This window comes from Rhinatrema bivittatum, chromosome 2, assembly GCF_901001135.1.
Source record: "Rhinatrema bivittatum chromosome 2, aRhiBiv1.1, whole genome shotgun sequence".
NCBI classification, from domain to species: domain Eukaryota; kingdom Metazoa; phylum Chordata; class Amphibia; order Gymnophiona; family Rhinatrematidae; genus Rhinatrema; species Rhinatrema bivittatum.
The window spans coordinates 811,916,648-811,937,419 of NC_042616.1; the positions used below are offsets into that span (position 1 = coordinate 811,916,648).

The window sequence follows — 20,772 nt, forward strand, 5'->3', positions numbered from 1 at the left end:
GACAATCCCTTTCTCTTTTGGGACACGAGTAAAGCTGTAATGAGAGGGGAGATAATATCCTATCTCAGAGCCAGAAATAAGACTCTGACCTCCAAAATTTTGAAAATGGAAAGTGATTTAGTTCAGATTATAAAACTTCAGACGCCAATATAGCCTATTACCATACTACACTTGGGGAACTGCAAGCTTACCTACATCAAAGGGCGCTCAAAGGTTTCCAGGCCGTGGAATATAATTTTTTTAAACATGGGAACAAAACGGGAAAGCTTTTAGCAAACTTACAGGCCGATACAGTACAGTGCACTCCGACGGAGTGCACTGTTAACCTGTCAGTGGACACACGTTTTCCCTTACCCCTTATTCAGTAAGGAGCGCAAAACACGCGTCCAACCCGCCGAACCTAATAGCGCCCTCAACATGCAAATGCATGTTGTTGGCCCTATTAGGTATTCGCGCGCGATTCAGAAAGTAAAATGTGCAGCCAAGCCGCACATTTTACTTTCAGAAAGTAGAGCCTACCCAAAGGTAGGCGCTAATTTCTTCCGGCACCGGGAAAGTGCACCCTCCAGCTTAATATCATAGCCTTCACCTTAACCAGCTTTCAATCAGACACAGACACACATGCTCTCTCTTTCACTCATTTACACACAGGCTCTCAATCACATACTCACATGCTCCCTCACCTAAACCAGCTCTCAATCACACACAGACACACATGCTCTCTCTTTCTCTCATTTACACACAGGCTCTCAATCACATACTCACATGCTCCCTCACCTAAACCAGCTCTCAGTCACACACAGACACACATGCTGTCTCTTTCTCTCATTTACACACAGGCTCTCAATCACATACTCACATGCTCCCTCACCTAAACCAGCTCTCAGTCACACACAGAAGCACATGCTCTCTCTCTTACTTATACACACAGGCTCTTAATCATACATACACATGATCTCTCTCACACACAAAGGATCTTAATCATACACACATACTCTTTCACACATACAGGTTCCCAGTCCTAAATTTACATTCATGCTCTCTCTCTCACAGGCAGGCTCTCAATCACAGACATACATGCTATCTTACTCACACACAAAGGATCTCAATCATACACACATACTCTTTCACACAAACAGGTTTTCAATCACAAACTTACACATACAGGTTCCCAATTGTAAACTTACATTCATGCTCTCACAGGCAGGCTCTCAATCACAGACATACTCTCTTTCACATATACAGGCTCTCAGTCATTCACATACATGCTACCTCACTCACACACATACACACACAGGATCTCAAACACACATGCTTGCTTGCTCATTCACTCTCTCTCCTTCCCTCCCTCCCCGGAACTAGCGGCAGCAGCAGCCTCCTCCCAACCCTAACCTCCTTCATTTTCAGCCCTCGCGAGGAGAAAGAAGTCCCATGGGCCGCGGGGTTTGACGCTCTTCTTCATTTTCCTCCGAGCCGCACTGCTCATTCCTCCGGCCGCGTCTCTCTTTTGTTCTTCGGGCACACTAGCATGGTCTCTTCTTCCCGCGCACGCACCCGCTGCTCACCACTTCCTGATCCGGGCCACGGGGGGGAGGGCGGGAAGAAGAGACCATGCCGGTGCCGCTGACTCCAGCTGTCCTGCTGCGTTCCTCCCGGGCTGACAGCATTTTAAGCCCGGGCGGAGGAGGACCGGGGAGCAGCTGGGTCAGCGGGGGACCGGGAAGTGTGGCGACACACCTGCGTGTTCTTGGCGACACACTGCTGTGTCACGACACACCGGTTGAGAACCACTGGTCTAGCCCATGCCAAGACTCGCTCACCCACCACTAGCGTGGGTCTCAGAACTCTACCTATGAGATTGCATGTGTGAATCCCTGCAAGAGGGGCTCATGCATTCGCAGTTCCTTACAATGGTTATTTGCTGATTATAAGCGAAAGATTGATGAGGCAGAAAAGGTATTTTATGGAGCCCGTATTTCTGCTTCTGGTAACCCAAAAATTTTGTTTGTAATTTGACATCTTACTCTGATACGGTGTCATCAAGCATTTTCCAAGTTCCAAGGATTGTGAAGAATTTCTGAATTCTTTAGAGTCTAAAATTGTAAAAATTTCCACATTGTTTTTTAACATACTACCTGGGTTTGATGATTTTCCTGAAATCCAGAGGGTTAGATCGTCTGAATTTGAGACAGTTTCTAGCTTAGAAGTCTGGCATGAAAACATCCTCTTAGAGCATCTCAGGGGGTGCATTTGGAATACTCATCGAGATGGAGATTTAGATCTAGTTGGTGCTCTAAACGTGTTTTAACGTCAGCAGCCCCTCTGGCCTGGAATAATTTACCAGTGTTGGTTAGAAACAAACTGAGTTATACGAAATTTCATAAACTACTTAAGGCCCATTTGTTTTCTTCCCAGTTTTCAGAGGAGGGGGACAGTTGAGTTGAGAATTTGTATTATAATTTGGGGATCTGTGGGGGGGGGGGGGGGTTAGCAGTAGCAGTGACAGTTGGTAGTAGGTAGTTTGTATATGCAATGTTGTACTGTTGGTAACTGGTTTTATGTTGGATTTTATTATGTATGTTAAATCTGTAAACCACTTTTATTGGAAATTTCACTGGTTATACGATATATATACATTCTAAAATAAATAAATAAATCCCGTAAGGTGATGACTTTGAAAGCAACTACGGAGGTTTTGGTTGAGCTGATGAATATGTCTTTGAATGAGGGCTACGTTCCCCCACAGTTAAAGTGGACCTAACTTCGGCCATTACTCAAAAAAAGCCAAAGCGGATCCTGTTGACATTGCTAACTCTAGGCCCATTTCCTTACTCCCCTTTAACTCAAACATTTTGGAAATGGTAGTTTTGAAACAGCTTTCAACTTTTTTTTGAATGATCACCAAATTCTTGACCCCTTTCAATTTGGGATTTCGTAAGTCACTGAGTATGGAGATTCTGTTGCTTTATCTGACCGATTCCGTCAGAAGAGGTCTTGATGACAGAAAACAATTTGCTCTGGTCATGCTTGATATTTCATGACACAGTTGATCATCGTATTCTCTTATATCAACTGAGACAACACAGAATTTCTGGGCTACTGTTAAACTGATTTGCTCTCCCTGGCACCCTTTTAGCACTGGCATTCCACTAGGCTCGGTCCTGTCAGCACTGCTCTTTAATATAGCAATGAAATTACAGCTGACTGATGTACAGGGGTAATTTTTCTTTTTCTGAGGTGTCCCTTATCTCAGGTATCTGGGTAAAGCTTCCCATGGTGATTTTAACGTGCACAAAGCTTTCCCAGTGGTCAAATGGGAATCCTACTAGAGGGGTTCCCTCAAATACAAAAAAGTCCTACCTGAGTCCAGTTTATTCATGGACACCTGGCCTATACATAAATAAACTGTCTCGCTAGGCCCACATTGACAGCTGGTTGATGCGCCCTGCGACAGGACAACTGGAGCTTCACCTATACCAGATGCCTCCCCCGCAGGTTGAGCCCTTGGGTTCTGGTGATCATCAGGACATAGGTGGATCCCTAGGGCAGTTGGGTAGATGAAAGTCCAATGACAGACCGAGGTCAGGGCTGGAGGCAGGCAGGAGATGCCAGGCCAGAGGTCGGGGCAGGCAGGAGACAGGGTGATGTCAGACCCAAGGCTGAAGGTCAGATCCAGGCAGCAATCAAGGGAGATGAAGATCTAAAGCAGAGGTCAGAATCCAGGAGGTCAATCTAAGGGAAGACAAGGAGAGACAAGACAAAGACAAGACAAAGACAATGGTAGGCACAGCTGGGCAAGGCGGACAAGGATGGAGAGAGGCAAGGACAAGGCGGATAGGAACTCAGGAGCAAGGCAGGAAAGCAAGAAAAGACAGGAACACAGGAGCAGGAAGAGGAATGCTGGAACACAGGAAATAAGGCAACACGCACTGAGGCACAAGGCACATCAGGGGACCTGTTGCTTCTCGGGACGAGTCTCTGGTAGAGAGGAGACGGTGATGTTATCAGAGGGTGCTGCAGGCCCTTTAAGAGCGTGGCCGTTGGGCGCACACATGCCTAAGTGAAACCAGGGGCAGTGGTGGCTGGCTGTTGCGATCGTCAGTCTGCGACGGCTTCGCCCCGCCTCTCACTACTTGCAGCTCCTCCCGCTCACCTTGGACTGCTGGCTGCCGCGGCGTCTGTTTGCCGTCCTCTCCGGCATCCCCGGACCGGCTTTGGTGCTCCCTCCTGCCATGCTCCTCCAAGGTACCATAGGGCACGCGCGCGCGCCTTCCTCATCCTTATTTCCACGTTGGCGCGAACCTCAGGGGCATCCCGGATATTTAAGCCTACGTTTGCTAGCTCATCGAGTTAGCAACCGGAACCCTACGGATGGGATTCGCTCTCCGTACCGAAGCTGCTCTGCCACTCCAGCGTTATCTGAAACTCTTACTGCTTACGGGGTACCCACTCCTCGGGGGCCTCTTCTGCTTCTTTCAGGTGCTATCAGGAAACCGGTACTCGCTCCTCGAGGGCCCATGTTCCCTGAGTCGCTGCCTGCTACTTCTCCCTTCTACCTGGAAGAATTAACTACAGTCACCATCTGTGAGTACAACGCTACTGAGTCTCTCTGCTCTACGGGATCAGATACTCGCTCCTCGAGGACCTGCTCTCCCTGTCTCTGAGCTTCTCCTATTCTACCTGGGACTCTGTATGTTTCTCACTGTGTACTCATAACTCTCAGTCTCTTTCCGCTACAGCACAGCCAAGCAGAGGATTCGCTGTTCCAGTGTCCTGTGGGAGACCTGCCCAGCCGGGCTCAACATCCACTACTCTCTACTGCCACCTCTGGTGGTTTCCATAACTGTCTAATAAAAGATTCAAATCTGTGTTTGTGTGTCCAGAGTCTAGCCTGACACCATGGTCCCTCACGGGACTGCCCCCCGTGGGCGCGGTCAGCTGCCACAGTGTCCAAGGATCCACCCAAACATCAATAACCAAAACACTGGTAGCATCCTGTGCCGCGTTGAGCGGTGTCGGTGGAGTGAGGCAGCAGACTGGCCATGCAACAAATCCGGCGGCATCAGGGGTGAGTAAGGCAGTACGTGGGGCCATCCTGTGAACCTCCATTATAATTATCCATCGAGGGAGTTTCATTATAATACCTTCTTCTTTGAAGATTGAGAGCACTGATGTACAGCTATCATCTGATATTAGGAACTTGCGGGATGTCATTGATTCTGGTCTGTCTTTCAAGAAGCAAATTAGATCTGTTGTTCAGGCAAGAGTTTTTAAAACTACACATCTTGCGTGCTTTAAAACCATTATTGATGGCTGAGGACTTTCGAGTGGTTGTACAATCTTTAATACACTTACGTGGGATTATTGCAGTGCCTTATATATGTAGGCTTGCCTGCTATATCACTATGAGTGTTGCAGCTCCTACAAAATGTAGCAGCCCACCTTATCTCTGGCCGTGCTTGAAAGAGCAGATCTCGCCAGTGTTATATCATCATCACTGGCTACCTGTCGGCTTGAGGGTGACTTACAAGGTAGCAACGCTGGTACACAAGTTCCTTGCATTGGACCCCGTGCATTCCTGTGATCTAATTCCACGTTGAACACCTACAATCCGTCACGTTCTCTGCGATCATTCCAAAGAGGCCTGCTTGCCCTCCCCACGGTCCGCCACGGGCGATTTTCAGAAACACGCGTGAGGGCCTGTTCCATGGGAGCACCTATTCTATGGAACTCACTTCCGCGGGAACTGCGTCTCTTAGCTTGCACTAAAAGCTTTACAGGGTCGTTGAAAACACATCTGTTTAGGTGGGCTTTTTTGTAACCTATTTTATGTCTTGACCTGGGACTCTTAGGTGTGCTGGTTTGCTTTGTTGTGCTGATTATGTTGAGTATTTGTTAGTTTTGTTTTTAAGATCGTGTAGGGAACATTGTGCCTGGAGCCTCAGCGCTGGTGGCATGTGAATATAAACACATAAATAAATACGTGAAGGCTCAGTGCACTAAGTCATAGGGAGTACCATCCAGTATGTTCTGGGGGAAAAATGTTACCTCTGACTGTTGTATCTCATGAATTGTAATTATCCAGTAATGCCATTCCTAAGCGTTGCTAGAGACCTGTTAATAGTGCCTGGCGTCAGAACCAGAAAAAAAATGAAGTTAAAGAGTTTGGTTGATTGGAAAGACGGAGGGGGGGGGGGGGGGGGGCTCTGCTTATGCTTTATTTGTGCCAGCACTGACGGGGTAGTAATGGGCCAGAGGTCACGGAGGAGAGAAGGACGGTGTTCTCCCTCTCCAGTCAATGGTAGAGTTGAGTCTCTATTCAGGTCCACTTCACCATCTGCAGGACCTTGGCTTCTGAACCCCCTAAATAAATCCAGAGAAGGATCCCTGTACAAATTGGGAAACCCCTCCCGTTATTTTACGTGCCCCAGGATGGGGGTTACACCCCCGAATATTTTAAATGGATTGCTTGCAGGGATGCGAGAGATAGACAGAAGGAAGTCCGTATTCAAAAGCATTTAGTCGGATCACTCAGAAGTAATCCTTCTAAATGAAGATTTGGGCACTCATCCGGCTATATCCTAACCGGCTAATAAGTTAGGAGGCTAGAATTTAACCAGCTAAGTTATGGGTGTCCCAGAGGAGTAACTGGGAGGAGTTGAGTTAGCCAGATAAGTTATCTGGCTAACTCCGATATTCAGAGTAATTTAGCTGGCTAAGTCAAGTCAGGCCAAAAAGCTGGCCTAAAGTTAGCCAGATAAATGTATCTGGCTAACTTTAAGATAGTGCAGTTGCACTATTGAATATACCTCCAAAGTTACCTGGATAAGTTTATCCAGCTAATTTTGCTATCCGGACAGTGACTGAATATGAACCTCAAGGTTTATCCAACGATGAGTTTGTACGTGAACTTTCAAGACCACTGAAGCCCCTTCTTCACAGGTGATTATCTCAGAGTGGGAAGAAATAACAAGCATTGGAAGCAGCTTCCAGAAATGGACCCAAGCTCGCCTGGACCAAGTCGACACCCCAGAATGAAATTAAAAAACAAAATTCAAATCTTTATTTGAAGTGTAGCATAAAAAGTGTTTGGTTTGGTTTGGTTTTTCAGAGTAACTCCCATCACACAGCCCAACTGCAGGACAACTGTTTTGGTGCAGAGCATTGGAAGTGTTTAATGGGAAAGTGGAAATTCGTCAATATATCTGTGGTAGGAGGTTGGACATGGAGAGGCATTGTCATGATTTTGCTACACATAATACTGTAGTTTGAACGTAGCATTGGCCTGCCCCTTTGTGAAATGCATGTCAGTCTGTTTGGAAGTGCTGACATCAGAAGCTACCCTCTCTGCGCTCAGCCCGCCCCTGTTGGCTTGAGGCCCAGCAAGGCGAAGCGCGCTGCGCGCTCTACACTCCTTCCCTTCCACCAGCGCCTCCTTCTCAAAGTCCTTCTTCTCCAGATCCAGCTGCGTGAACTTCGCCTCCATCCGGATTCTCCTCTCGAAGGCATCCGTCACCTTCTGCACTCTGTTTTCCGCCTTCAGCTTGGCGCTTGCCTCCGCCAGAGTGCTGTAGACCTCGGGCCGGGGTACGGATTTGCTCCTGCGCTCTCGGTTTTTGTTAGGCTGAGAGCAGGCACGCTGTTTCTGCTGGAAACAGAACAGACAGAGATATTTTTACTGCCTCATCATCTTTACCATCGCCCAGCATGTCCTTCCTCTTGGCCTTTTCCATATGCTGGGGTCATGACAGAAGACGAGTTCAAGCCCCCATTGCCTTTGCATTGGTTTGCTAACATACCTACAGAATTTCTTTTTACCAAGGGTGACAAAGAAAGTTATCCCCCCAAGCTTGGACTTAGCGTGGAGGTGGGTTTTGAATGGCTGAACTGCAGGTTCCATTCCTGATCTCCCTGTGATGGGAGTGCATCACGAATGAAGCCTTCCTTCCAGCACTCTGCTTCCTGTTACCTTTCTCTCCTTGTGTCCTGCACTAGGGCTACGTGGAAATGTCTAAGCAAGCAAACAGCGTGGGCAGGGAGAGAAAAGCCGAATTCCAGTCCTGCTGTGTTCAGAACTTTTTATTATTCAGGACCATTAGAAACCTCACGTAGCTTTTGGTTTGCCTCAGAGCAATAATGGCCTAACCTCTCTGACAACTCATGATTGCTGAATATTCCTTAAATCTATTTTTTGTCACTGAAATAGTTTACAACAGTGTTTCCCAACCTATTCAAACCCAAGGCAGGCCTTGCATGGGGGTAACTTTCTGTAGCCTTTGTACTGTTGAAATAACTCCAATATTGCTCTCTGCTCTAATATTACTCTTTACTTTAATGGTGGTGGGGGGAGGGGAATCAGATTCAGAGAGCAACCAACAAGGACACTAAATTTTACGGTCTGAGAAAACAAATAAGAATGGGGGTAACTTGCGGACACGGCTGTTGCTATCCTTAACCAATAAGCCTGATTCTTGATGCTATCGTAAGCTTGCTGGGCAGACTGGATGGACCGTTTGGTCCTTTTCTGCCATCATTTCTATGTTTCTATAGAGGACATTATCTTCTGGAGTTCCTGAGGATAATGGACAAAGAATTCTTCAAAAATGAGTCAAACAGCTGGGTGGCTCCCCTTCCATTCAGAACTCCCAGGCATCAACTTCCCAACAACAAAACGCAGGCTCTCATGGCTACATCAGACACTGGAAAGGAAACCAGACACCAGGGACCACTTTGTGACCTATATGAAGGACATGTTCAGTAATGGTCACACAGAGAGAGAGCCCCACTTCTGAAAGAAGGTGAAGAATTCTGGGATCTCCCTACCTTTGGCGTATACTATCCTCAAAAACCAGGTCAAATAGAAGTTGTATTTGACTCAGTGATCAGTTCCAACAAGTCTCTCTGAACAATGCACTCCTCACTGGGCTGTCATGATCAATACATTCTTGGGAGTCTTAATTCACTTCAGAAAAGAGCCCATTGCCGTCATGACTGACATACAACAGGAGGTCAATATTCAAAAGTTATTTAGATGGATAACTGAAAAGTTATCCATCTAAATGGCTAGCTGGCTATATTTAAAGCTGTAATTTAGCTGCATAAGTCAGCATTCCAGGGGTGTGCGCAGGTTTTTTTCCAAGCAGGCCAGAGTTAGGCACATAAGTGTTATGTTTTCGAGGTGTTTGGTAGATTCTATGGGCAACAGTGATGGAGACTCCCACGAGTTCCCAGCAGGCAGAAGAGATGGTAGCAGGCACCAGGATAGATAGCGCAGGCCCTCGAGGAGCGAGTACCTGGATTCAGGATAGGCACCTGTAAGAGAGAGTAAAGGGCCCCTGAGGAGCGGGTACCCAAGTTAGTAGAACCCCGGAGGATAAAGAGAGCTTCCAGCAGCAGCGAGAAGCAGCAGAGCAGCTTAACCGGAACGAATCCAATCCTTGCTAACTCGAATGGTAGCAAGGAGAGCAGGTTAAATACCCTACAGGGGTGGGGAACTTCCGGGGCTGGCCCTGGGTATTTCTCGCGCTGGACCCTTCATATGAAGGGCTGACATCGCCGCACGTGTCCAGACTATGTCAGGGGGTGTGGCTTTGGTGGCGGCAATGCTCCCACTGCGGAGGAAGGCCTCTCGGCGTCTCCAGGACCGCTGATCTGTTGCAGAGGCAGGTAAGCACGGTCGGCCACAGCCTGAGTGGTCGACCGGCGTAACAATACGTTAAGCGGCTAACTCTGATATGCAGCTAACTCTGGTCCCGCGTAGGGCCAACTTTTACTTGTAAACCGATACGATGTGCAAACGGTTGTCAGTATATAAAAAAATTCAAAATAAATAAATAAATAAATTAGCTGCTCTGCTGCTGAATATCAGCCTTCAGATGTTCTACTGTTTCATTGTCCACAAAGACTATAGAAACTATCTAAGATTCCTGTGGTATCAAGGCAACAACTTCAGCAGCAACAAGATCATCAAGTATAGAATGTGTGCACCTGCAGTGGCTACCTATGGACTCAGGAGGACACAAGAAGAAGAGAAAGAGTAAGGCACAGATGCCAAATGATTAATTCTGTGTAGATGATGGATTAAAGTCATTACCTACAGTCGAAGCAGCTATTGACTTGTTAAAGAGAACATTGTCAATGTTAGCTGAGGCCATTTTGAGGCTCCATAAAATAGCCTCCAACATAATATAATATATAACATAATATAATAATAGTGCCAATATCATAAAAGCAGTCTCTTCAGAAAATCATGCAAAAGACCTCAAGAATTTGGATCTAGCAGCTGACACGCCTCCACTCCAGCATAGTCTTGGACTATTTTGGGACTTGAAAAGAGAGACTTTCATATTCCAAGTCGCAAAGAAGAAGAAACCATATACCCAATTGGTGTTATGTCCACAGTCAACAGCTTATATGGCCCAGTCACCATACAAGGGAGGTTGCTATTAAAAGAGCATTCAGCAGAAACAAGAGTGGGATGTCCTGTTGCCTCCAAAGAAGAATCAAGAATGGGAAAGGTGGAAGGATTCCCTCCAAGATCTTGAGCAGCTTCAAATTCCCTATATGTATACCTTTGTAGCTCTCTCTCTCTGTATCTCATTACAGAGAGCTTTGTGTCTTTTCAGATGCCTCCGTAAAGCTATAGCCGTGTAGCCTATGTGAAGATGACAGATGCAGAAGGCAGGTCCCACTTGGGATTTATCCTGAGCAAAGCTAAATTAGCTCCTTAGCCTAGCCACACCATACCACAACTCAAATTATGCGGAGCAGTGTTGGTAGTGGAGATAGTGGAGCTAGTAGTAATTGAAATGGACATTCAGCCAGACAAGATCAAGTTCTACACCAACAGCAAGGTAGTGCTGGGCTACATATACAACAAAACTAGAAGGTTCTATGTATATGTAAGCAACAGGGTTGAGTATATCAGAAACTCGAGACCAGAGCAGTGACATTAGGTGCCCGCAGGCCAGAACCCAACAGATCATGCATAAGCTGGGCCATATAAGCTGGGTCAGCTCATCTGTTGCAGATGTGGCTAACTGGACCTGAGTTCCTCATGAAGAGAAATAATGAGTCCCCAACTGGAAGTTACGTTTTTGAGCTCATGAGCCCTGAATCAGATGCCGAAATCCATCTACAGGTAACCATACTTGCTACTAACATCACTTTTGAAGGAAAATTGGGAGTACACCAATTCGACCATTTTTCAAAATGGTCAACATTGAGACAAGATATGGCAAACCTCACCCATACTATGCTCTCCCTTCATCAAACCTCAGACTGTACTCCAGATGCTGGTTACCACTGGCATCTCTGCATGAAGCCAAGCATGGCTGAAGAATTCTCACAGTCAGAAAGTGCCATCCTGTGTTGTGCACAAGACGTTTATGCTAAAGGGATTAAATGCATCATCAAGACAGGAAACGCTCCCAAAGATAGCCCTCTTTGGAAGTTAAACCCTTTCATAGATGAGGGTGGTCTAATCAGAGTCTGTGGTCATCTGAATCAAGCTAATCTGAATATCAGTGTAAGAAACCCCTTGATTGTCCCTGGTCGACATCATGTTGCCATCCTGCTTGTACGCCACTACCATGACCAGGTTACACACCAAGGCCAACACTTCATGGAAGGAGTGGTCAGAGCTGCAGGTATCTGGATCATCAGGGCTAAACAAAGTATTACTGCAGTCATTCACAAGATTATCCAATGCCACAAACAATGAGATTAACAGCAAGAACAGAAAATGACAGATCTACCAGCGGACCAATTCAGCATGGAACCACCCTTCACCTACATAGAGCTGGATGTCTTTGAACCATGGTCTATCAGCTCCCAACATATGAGGGGAGGACTCGCAAACAGCAAATGATTTGCTGTGATGTTCACATGTATGAGCGTTCATGCTGTCCACATTGAAGTCATTGAGTCCATGGATTCTTCCAGCTTCATAAATGCCCTCTAAAGGTTCTTCTCCATCAGAGGACCTGCCAAACAGTTTCATTCTGACTGTGGAACCAACTTTGTTGGAGCCTGCAGAGAGGCAAGAATCAATTCAGAAGAGTTCAACAGTTCTGCTGTTAACAAGATTCTGTCAGAACAAAGGTATATCTGGATATTCAACTCTCCTCATTCTTTGCATATGGGTGGAGTCTGGGAACGTAAGATTGGGATACCGCGGCGCATCCTGGACTCTGTGCTTGCTGAAACTGGACCCACTCGCCTAACCCATGAAGTCCTGAAAACACTTTTGGCCGAGGTATCTGTTACTTTCAATACAAGGCCCATAGTCCCAGTTTCCACTGATCCTGAGGTAACAGTCATCCAGACTCCTGTCACACTTCTTCCTGCAATTTGCAGCTCCACTTGAGGATTTTGACACTAAAGAGACAATAGCGACAAGTGCAAAGTCTCATCAACACTTTCTGGAATTGCAGGAAGCATGAATACCTCACAACTCTATAGAACCATTATAAATGACAATCTAGCAAACCAGACATCCAGGAAGATAATCTTGTCCCACTAAAAGATAGAATTCAACGAAACAAATGGCCATTGGGACTTATTGTGAAACCTTTCCTAGCAGCGACAGAAAGGCCTATAGGGTTGAAATCAAAATAGTAAAGCAAGGAACAGTGAAGACATTCATCACACCAATCACTGACACAGTTCTCCTTATGTCTCATGAAAATACTCCAACTCCAGAACATGCTAACCAGTTTGCGAAAAGCATGACTGACGGCCCACCCTAAGAAGTGCTTGCTAGGAGGGCAAGAAGTCCAGTATCTTGGCTACACCCTGGGGGAAGACCAGGTCCATCCGCAGACCCAGAAGATCGAGGCGATCACCTGGCTGGCAGTCCCACAAACAAAAGTGGAAGTGAAAGCATTCCTAGGCCTCACGGGGAAATATAGAAGATTTATACCCAATTACTCAAAGAAGGTGGCGCCTCTCACAAGGCTGTTCTTGAAGAAAACACCGGAGAAAGTCCAGAGGTCAGCTGAAGCAGAGGAGGCCTTCCGGGCTCTGAAAGAGGATTTATGCTTTGAACTTGTCCTGATAAGTCTGAATAATTTGTCCAATATATTCAGTGGTATAAACTTCCCACTGAATATACTTGTTTAGAGTTATCAGGCTACATATAACCAGATAACTTCAACCCTAACCGGCCACTGATTTAATATGGCTGTTTTGTTTTTTTTCCTTAGATTCGCTATATACACAGATATCTCTGAAGATATTGGGATAAGTAGCAAGTTATCCGGCTAACCTAGCTGGATATACCTGTTATTTGGCTAGGTTAGCTGGATAACTCTACCCCCGGAATGCCCACTAAATGCTCCTTTTTAGACCGGCTAAATTATAACCACATAATTACTTATCTGGCTATAATTTAGATGGATAAGTGGCTGAATATAACACATTTGTCATTTAGATGGATAACTTTTGAGTTATCCGTCTAAATGGCTTTGGAAAATCTACAACAAAAAAGTCTAATGGGGGGGTAATGAGATGTTTCCCAGCCCCACAGGCCTTCAACTATAAAATAGCACTTAGGACAGGCAGGAAAAACGACAGTGCAGATTTCCTGACGAGAAATGTGTACCTGGTACAGAGTGGGACAGTATGTGAGGGAGTGTATAGGAAACGCGCTCAAACCACCTTAAGGGACCGGGCACCACTATCTAGCCCAGTCCTCCTTAAGGATTAGCCCCGCAAGGGATTCTGGGTAAAGGGAGGCTCCCCTCAGCATGCTATAAGGAGTCAGGGCCCAGACGGGTTAGAGAGGACCCAGGAAGCAAGCAGGAACCCAGCCAATGTGAAAACCTGCTATGTTTGATGGTGTTTTGTATCAGAACTGCATGGTGAGCTGCATTTACTTTCTGTTTTGGTCTTGCAGTGTAAATAAAGCTGCACAGAAGGAAACAGCCAGAGTCTGCCTCCTTATTCTCCCCCCTGGCTGTTTCCTCAAGACACCATCGCCCAAAGTTACCACAGACCCATTTCCATGATCACCAATAATAATATAGGACAGTATCTCTGACACTGTGCCATGGATAAGCTGCATGCTTTTTCTTTCTGTTTTTGTTATTTTTATAATTATAAAAAGTGATTTTAAAGAAGCGCATTAAAAGGGGCTTCTTCCTTCCTACCTGGTATTGCCTGTTGCTAGGATCTTCTTCTGATTTCATCCCCCATAGTCTCATGTTGTTTTTGGTAACTGCTGGCTGGGTGTTAGAATCTAGGTCTTCCTCGTTCTCAGTGTCTTCCTCTGGGGTCCTCCAGAACACTGCACAGTTTTTGTCCAAGGTTTGATCGTGGTTGAAGTACCAGCTGGGGTTTTCCAGACTACTCTGGTCTGGGCTCCGTCGCCTGGAGATGCAACGATATGACGGCCCTGCAAAGTCCTCTAAGATTGTTCCCTCTAAGCATTCTTGAACGGTAAACAGCTTGTCCTCTTTTGAGATTTTCGAGGAACTTCTTGAAGGGATACCGCAATCTTTCTTTTCTTCCAGATGAAGTCTAGCATTCTCGTAGGTTGGCATATCCCTGGCACAAAGATTACGGCCTTGGTTGATGTTCTGGCATGCTGGGCAGGATTTTATGTGGTTAACTTTGCACCTGTCCAGTATTTTAGGAGGGTCTTGCTTGAAAATTAGTTTTCTGTAGTTCTCTTGTGAGGACACTCCCTCCAGCACCTTAGGTGGGCATAGTATTGACCTGTGAAAATCATATTCAGAATCGCATGGGGTCTGTCTCCTGGAGCTATAGTCATGATGTTGATAGCTCTCTTCTTTAGAACTGGTCTGGTGTTGGTTGGCAGTCTCCTCACTTGCTTCTTTACTTCTTGTGTTATTCTGGTCTCTCAGGTTGGGAGTTTGATCCCTAAGCCTTTTCTCTGGCCCTTGCTCCACAATGTTTTGCCATTCTCTTCCTCTCTCAGCTCCCCTTTCTGGGTTTCTGCTATTTGGGTTTTTTAGGGTGGGGGTCTCAAATCGACATATCATGAGTTGGACGTGATTAAGCTCATCCATAACCTGACAGACTTCATCCAATGACATGGTCTTTTTGGAATTGACAGAAATCTGATTGGTTTGAGCTCTTGGCGGTTGACACTTCTGGACTTCAGAGTTGATGGCATTTGACCTTTCTCCTTCATACAAGACATCAATGTTCTCATAGAAACCTGAAGGGGTCTCCTCAAGGTCTTCATGAACAGAGGGCTCGCTCTGAATTCTGAGCTTATCGTTAAAAAAAGTATCCAGTTTTTCGGATGCATTGATCTCATACACCGAGGACCTCTCAATAACTGACTCCGAGGCAGCGGTGTAAAGATGTCCTCTACTTGGTGTGTAGAAATGGGCACACAGATCTTTAGGCTCCCTTCTTGAATTCCCCTCACCTCCATCTTCATCCACACAACTGATGAATTCAGACTTTTCTTCTTCTTTATGGCATCTTTCCTTTGCAATTTCGAGGGTACTATTAACCTCTTGCATGTTCATTCCTTGATTTTTACCAGAAGGTAAATAAATTTCATTCCCTTTTATTGATTTAGAGTGATCTGGATGAAGAGCACAGCAAATGATGTTAAAAATTGCTTTCTTTATATTTTTACTGTCAGAGCACAAAGACCTGCCCAAGATCAAGCACACGATTACAAAGTCCCTATCCTCCTGAGCAGTCAGAGGTTAAATCACGTGCTCAGCGAGGTGACATTGGAATCTGAATCTCACAGCTGGAGAGTTCCTGAGGGACAGGACAGAAAGCTAAGCATCATGTATGTAAAACTTCCTTCTTTTATAGGCAGAGAAAGGAAACTCAGGGGCCTTAGATAGGAAAAGGTGCTGTTCCCAGATGACTCCAGCCAGACCCTCTCACCTTGCATACACCAGGCAAATGACATCAGATAAAGACCAAATAGTACTGACCGCCTTGTGGTGCCTTCTCCTTCCACCATCTGTCAGGGAATCCTGGCCTGTTGTGACCTACACCTTACCTTAACCCTGTTGGCAGTTCCCTCTCTTCATCAGCTCCTAAGAGGCTCTGGAACCTGTGGTGATCTTCTGGGGCATGAGGCTCCTAATTTTTCCACCTTCCCTGACTCCAGAAGAGCCAATCTGCACTCTGTAGAGGGAGTTTTTGGGTTGTAGCCTCTTTCCTCCTTGCTTTTTCTGCTGAGTTTACATTATCCTCCCCTTCTCTCCCTCATCTGAGCTGTCAAAGGTTGATGTGCAGGCAGCTTACTGGACAGGCCTTTTGAGTCTTCCCCTATTGTGACGTCATCAATTCGTCAGCTTGATGATGATGATGATGATGATTACAAAGCAAGCAGAATCTGATGCTGGACCCAAGGACACTGTGAGCACATGGCCCTGCAGAGCTGGCAATGACAGCTGCACATCAAGAGAGGGTACTTCTTTTTCACAAAAAGGAACCATGTTTCAGTTTCCCAGAGTTGGTAGAGGCACCACTGACAGGCACCAGTAGGTGCTTGCTGTGACCAGAGCTTGTAGCAATAGCATTAGTTGGCTGAAAGTCAGCCGTGCTTGGCTTCCTTTTGCCACTGTCTTGCCTCACTGTGCTTCCTTGGGGTACTGCCCTCCTTCAGCACAGTCCTTTGGGGCACTCCCCGCTCCACCGGGCTTTCTGTAGGTGCTCTCTTGTCCATGACGCACTTTTCTTGCTCCTTCATGCCCTGTACAGTTGCTGCCCGCTGGCCTTTATAGGCCAAATCTAGCTTCTTATACCCACTAAACACCTTCAGCCATTAAGTTATCACTTTCCTCTTGCAGTCATTTGCTCAATGGCAAGAAACTCTCTCTAGCAGTCCCGTCCTCTCCTGCTAGGGCAGTGATGGCCAACCTTTTGAGCTCAGTGTGTCAAAATTCATTTAAAAAAAACCGAGCATAACTCGGGTGGTGTGTCACTTCTAGAAAAATCCATAATTGTGATATTTGTAGCTCTAATCACTAACAAAAAGTTATAATTTTAATATGTACTGTATTTATTAATAAAGCAAAAACAAATAATTCTTTACCTTACCTGCTTAGTGACTTTTTTGTTGCTGAATTTCATTGGCTAAATCTTCAATTGAATGTTGGTATTTCGTACACTTCAAGTCCAAGCAAGCGTTACAAACTTCATCTGTCAGTCGGTTTCTTTTATTGGCTCCCTTTCATTTTCACACCACTCCCTCCCCATCCTCCAGGCAGGCACACATTCATTCTCACACACACAGACCCCCAGGCAGGCACCCATGCATTCACCACATACACCCCCAGGCAGAGTCCCATTCATACACATGCACACACTAAAGGCAGACCCCCCCATCTCTTTTCCCAGCAACCTCGGAACCTCTCTCATTCCTCTGCTGCCACTGTCACTGCTGCCGCATGGCTATTGGGGAGGTGCCGATTGCTGCTACTGACACTGAAGCCCATTCTGCTGCCTCCTCTGTGCAGGACCCGTGGGCTTCCACTTTCTCCATGCTGATCTCGTACATTGTGAGATCCATAGAGAAAGTGCTATTCTTGCACATTCCAATGTGCCAATCACTAAAAAGTAATTTATTTATTTTTTGCCTTTGCTGTCTGATCTTAGTTTTCTAATTGGTTGGTCACAGGCTTTTTTTTTTTCCACCTTCCCTTTCTTATTTTTTTGCCAATTCCTTTTATATTGTCTTTTTTTCTGTTTCTTTTCTCTCTATCTTCTTCCCTCAAACACAAAGTCAGGTTCTCATTCTCACATGCATTTCTCACACACACACACACACACACACACACACACACACACACACACAGGCTCTCACTGGCACACTGGCACATGCTAAAAAAGGATTGGATAAGTTCTTGGAGGAGAAGTCCATTACCTGCTATTAAGTTCACTTAGAGAATAGCCACTGCCATTAGCAATGGTTACATGGAATAGACTTAGTTTTTGGGTACTTGCCAGGTTCTTATGGCCTGGATTGGCCACTGTTGGAAACAGGATGCTGGGCTTGATGGACCCTTGGTCTGACCCAGTATGGCATTTTCTTATGTTCTTATGTTCATACAATCATTCATACACACAGGCTCTCACTGGCACATGCTCTCTCTCATACATTCATACACACAGTCTCTCACTGGCACATGCTCTCTCTCATACAATCCTTCATACACACAGGCTCTCACTGGCACATGCTCTCTCTCATACAATCCTTCATACACACAGGCTCTCACTGGCACATGCTCTCTCTCATACAATCCTTCATACACACAGGCTCTCACTGGCACATGCTCTCTCTCTCTCTCTCACAAACACACAGAGGCTCTCACATGCTGTCTCTGCAAACATTCAGGTCTTCACTCCCACACACAATCTCTCAACTCATCTCATACACGCACACATGCACACTGTACAGACCCTCAGCCTCTCTCTCACCTCTGGGCCTCCTCTTCGCGGGTCGCCGCAGGATGGGCTCTGCAGTGGCCCTGATCTTCTCGGGCCGCGGCGGCCCTGCTACCGGGCCTCTTCCTCTTCTCGGGCCGCTGCGACTTGGAATTCGCGGCGGCCCGTAAACGCAAATGCTGCTCCTCTTCTGCATGCGCTGATGCTTCACATCCTTCCTACCCACGCGGCTCCGGCAACGTTTACTTCCGGGGACGCACAGGCAGGAAGGAGGAGGAGCATCAGCGCATTTAAACGCGATCTTTGTCTTGCGCCTCATCGCTGCGCCGCATGAGCTTCCCTGCGCCCGGGGGCATTGGTGGAGGGGTCCGGAGGGTAGGGGGATACTAAAAAAACAAATTTTAAAGGCTCGGCGTAGCCGATAAAAAAAAAAAAAAATCCCGATAGTCCTTGAAACGCTGCGCGTGTCAGCAAAAACGTCTTGGCGTGTCACCTCTGACACGCGTGTCATAGGTTAGCCATCACTATGCTAGGGCGTCTATGGTGATACAGCCCCTGCCTTTCTCCGATAGTGGCATGGTGCTCTTGGGTTTTCTGAGATAACGAGAGGAATTTCTCTGTTGCTCACTGATATTTCACTGCACACTCATTTTCTCTTACCCTCCTAGGTCACATGACCTTTTCTAAGTCTTACACTCACCCTTCTCAGCCAACAGGGCAGTTGCTGGACAAAATGGCACCCCAGCCAAATGTTGCTTTTCGCGTCTCCCTTCTCTTTTGGGCTTGTGTGCTCTCAGCTTCACAGATTGACTCAAAAAGGTGGTGTGATAGCCCCCTAACTTGGTGCCCAGGATTGTCACCCTTTTTGCCTACCTCTTGTGATGGGCTTATTAACTGAAACCCCCTCCCCCACTGTCACTCACACTTGTAGCCCCTATCGCTGAACCACCCAGCCCATCACATTCACCCATGCTACTCTTGTCACTTACCCCAGCAGCCTCTCTCATGCAGCCTTACAGAGGCATGCGTCCACATACTCCCTCTCAATCAATCATTCACTCACCCATTTACCTCCTCACATCTACTCACAATACACTCCCACACTCATGTTTGTCCTCCCTCCAGTTCCTACACCCACGCACCCTCACACTTACCAATCGGGGATCAGGGCCTGGTCATTAGGCACACTAGGCCTGTGCCTAGGGTGGCAAAAATCTGGAGGGGGCAGCAGGTTGGCTGAAGATTTGCTGCCTCCTAGCTGAGCTGAATCTCCCTAGGCGGAGAACAGCCCTCTGCTTCCTACTCCAGCTCCTCCCCTCCCAGGCAGTGTTCGGGAGGGGAACAGGAGAGGAGGGGGAGGGAGCCTGCATCAGACAGAGCAAAGAGGGATCATTTTGGGGCGATTAGGAGGGGCAGAATAGAGATAATTGGAGGGTGGGAAGAAAGGCTGGGGGAATGATAGGATGGGCTGCTATGTATGTCTCTGTGTGAGAGAGAGGGGAACAAGGGTGGGGGGGGGCAGTGTTCATCTGTGTGAGAGAGAGAAGGGATTGGTGCCACATGTAGGTGTGCGTCGTATTGGGAGGGATGCAAGAAGGAGACACCTCTTCCCGCTCACTGCAGTTCAAATCCTCCCTCTCTTCATCTTGGAGTCAACATCTTTATTTATTTATCTACTTACAAAAACTTACTATTCCGTACTCTTTCCAAAACAATTGTTCAAGGTGGATTACAACATTAAAGTTGTGAACTTCAAACAAACGACACATCGGAATCAATCAATACAAAATCAAAAGCATAAAATTGGACAACCCCAGAAAAAACATTATTTAAAAGATAAATAAGTGTTTAACACATTCCTCAAACTTTTGTAATCACTCAGCAAACATATTTCCAAAGGAATACTATTCCATAATCTTCGCGCAATGTGAGAAGAGTCTCGTTTAGAAGGTTGCTGCAACCATGCGTCTTTAATATTCGGAATCGCCAACAACTGTTGAGTTTCGGAGCGCAGAGACCTTTGAGGATAATGTACACACACTAGCTGCTTCAAAAAAGCAGGGCTTGCACCAAAAACAACCTGATGAGCTAAAGCTACAATCTTAAACTTTATCCGAACCTCAATAGGAAGCCAATGTAAATCCTGTGAAATAGGTGAAATATGAAGCTCCCTTCCTACCTTCTCCCCAGATCCTGGTACCCACTCCCCAACCCTTCGTCTTCCCTCCTCCTCTTCCTCAGTCCAAGAGTTTGCCTCTCCCTCTCTTCCCCATCCCATTTTCCTAATCATCCCCATCTCCAGTCCTCTTTCCCTCTCTCACTCCTCCATCTTTCTCCTCAACCCATTCCTGATCTTTTGTCATTCCTCTTCCCATCTCTGAG

The 20,772-nt window shown here is 46.5% G+C and overlaps 1 protein-coding gene across 3 annotated transcripts; it reads right to left on the reverse strand.

Moving 5' to 3' along the window:
- Window positions 1–7,035: 7,035 nt before the first annotated feature.
- LOC115086298 lies at window positions 7,036–16,241 on the reverse strand. 3 transcript variants are annotated; one of them, XM_029592729.1, is made up of 3 exons: window positions 15,998–16,241; window positions 14,151–15,562; window positions 7,036–7,645 (listed from the first exon to the last, which is right to left on the reverse strand). In XM_029592729.1, the coding sequence occupies exons 2-3, from the start codon at window positions 15,501–15,503 to the stop codon at window positions 7,250–7,252; spliced, it is 1,749 nt and encodes a 582-aa protein (XP_029448589.1). In that variant the 5' UTR covers window positions 15,504–15,562; window positions 15,998–16,241; the 3' UTR covers window positions 7,036–7,249. The 3 variants fall into 3 exon arrangements, with proteins under 3 accessions (XP_029448589.1, XP_029448587.1, XP_029448588.1); XM_029592727.1 differs by having other exon boundaries at window positions 7,036–7,648; XM_029592728.1 differs by having other exon boundaries at window positions 7,036–7,648; window positions 15,930–16,241.
- Between the last annotated feature and the right edge of the window lie 4,531 nt (window positions 16,242–20,772).

Excerpts from the sequence above, each read along its gene's own strand:
- LOC115086298 (XM_029592727.1), bottom strand. The coding sequence starts at position 15,503 with ATGAACATGCAAGAGGTTAATAGTACCCTCGAAATTGCAAAGGAAAGA. Across the intron at positions 7,649-14,150 it reads CTAGCAACAGGCAATACCAG|CAGAAACAGCGTGCCTGCTC; the intron begins GTAGGAAGGAAG and ends TTCTGTTTCCAG.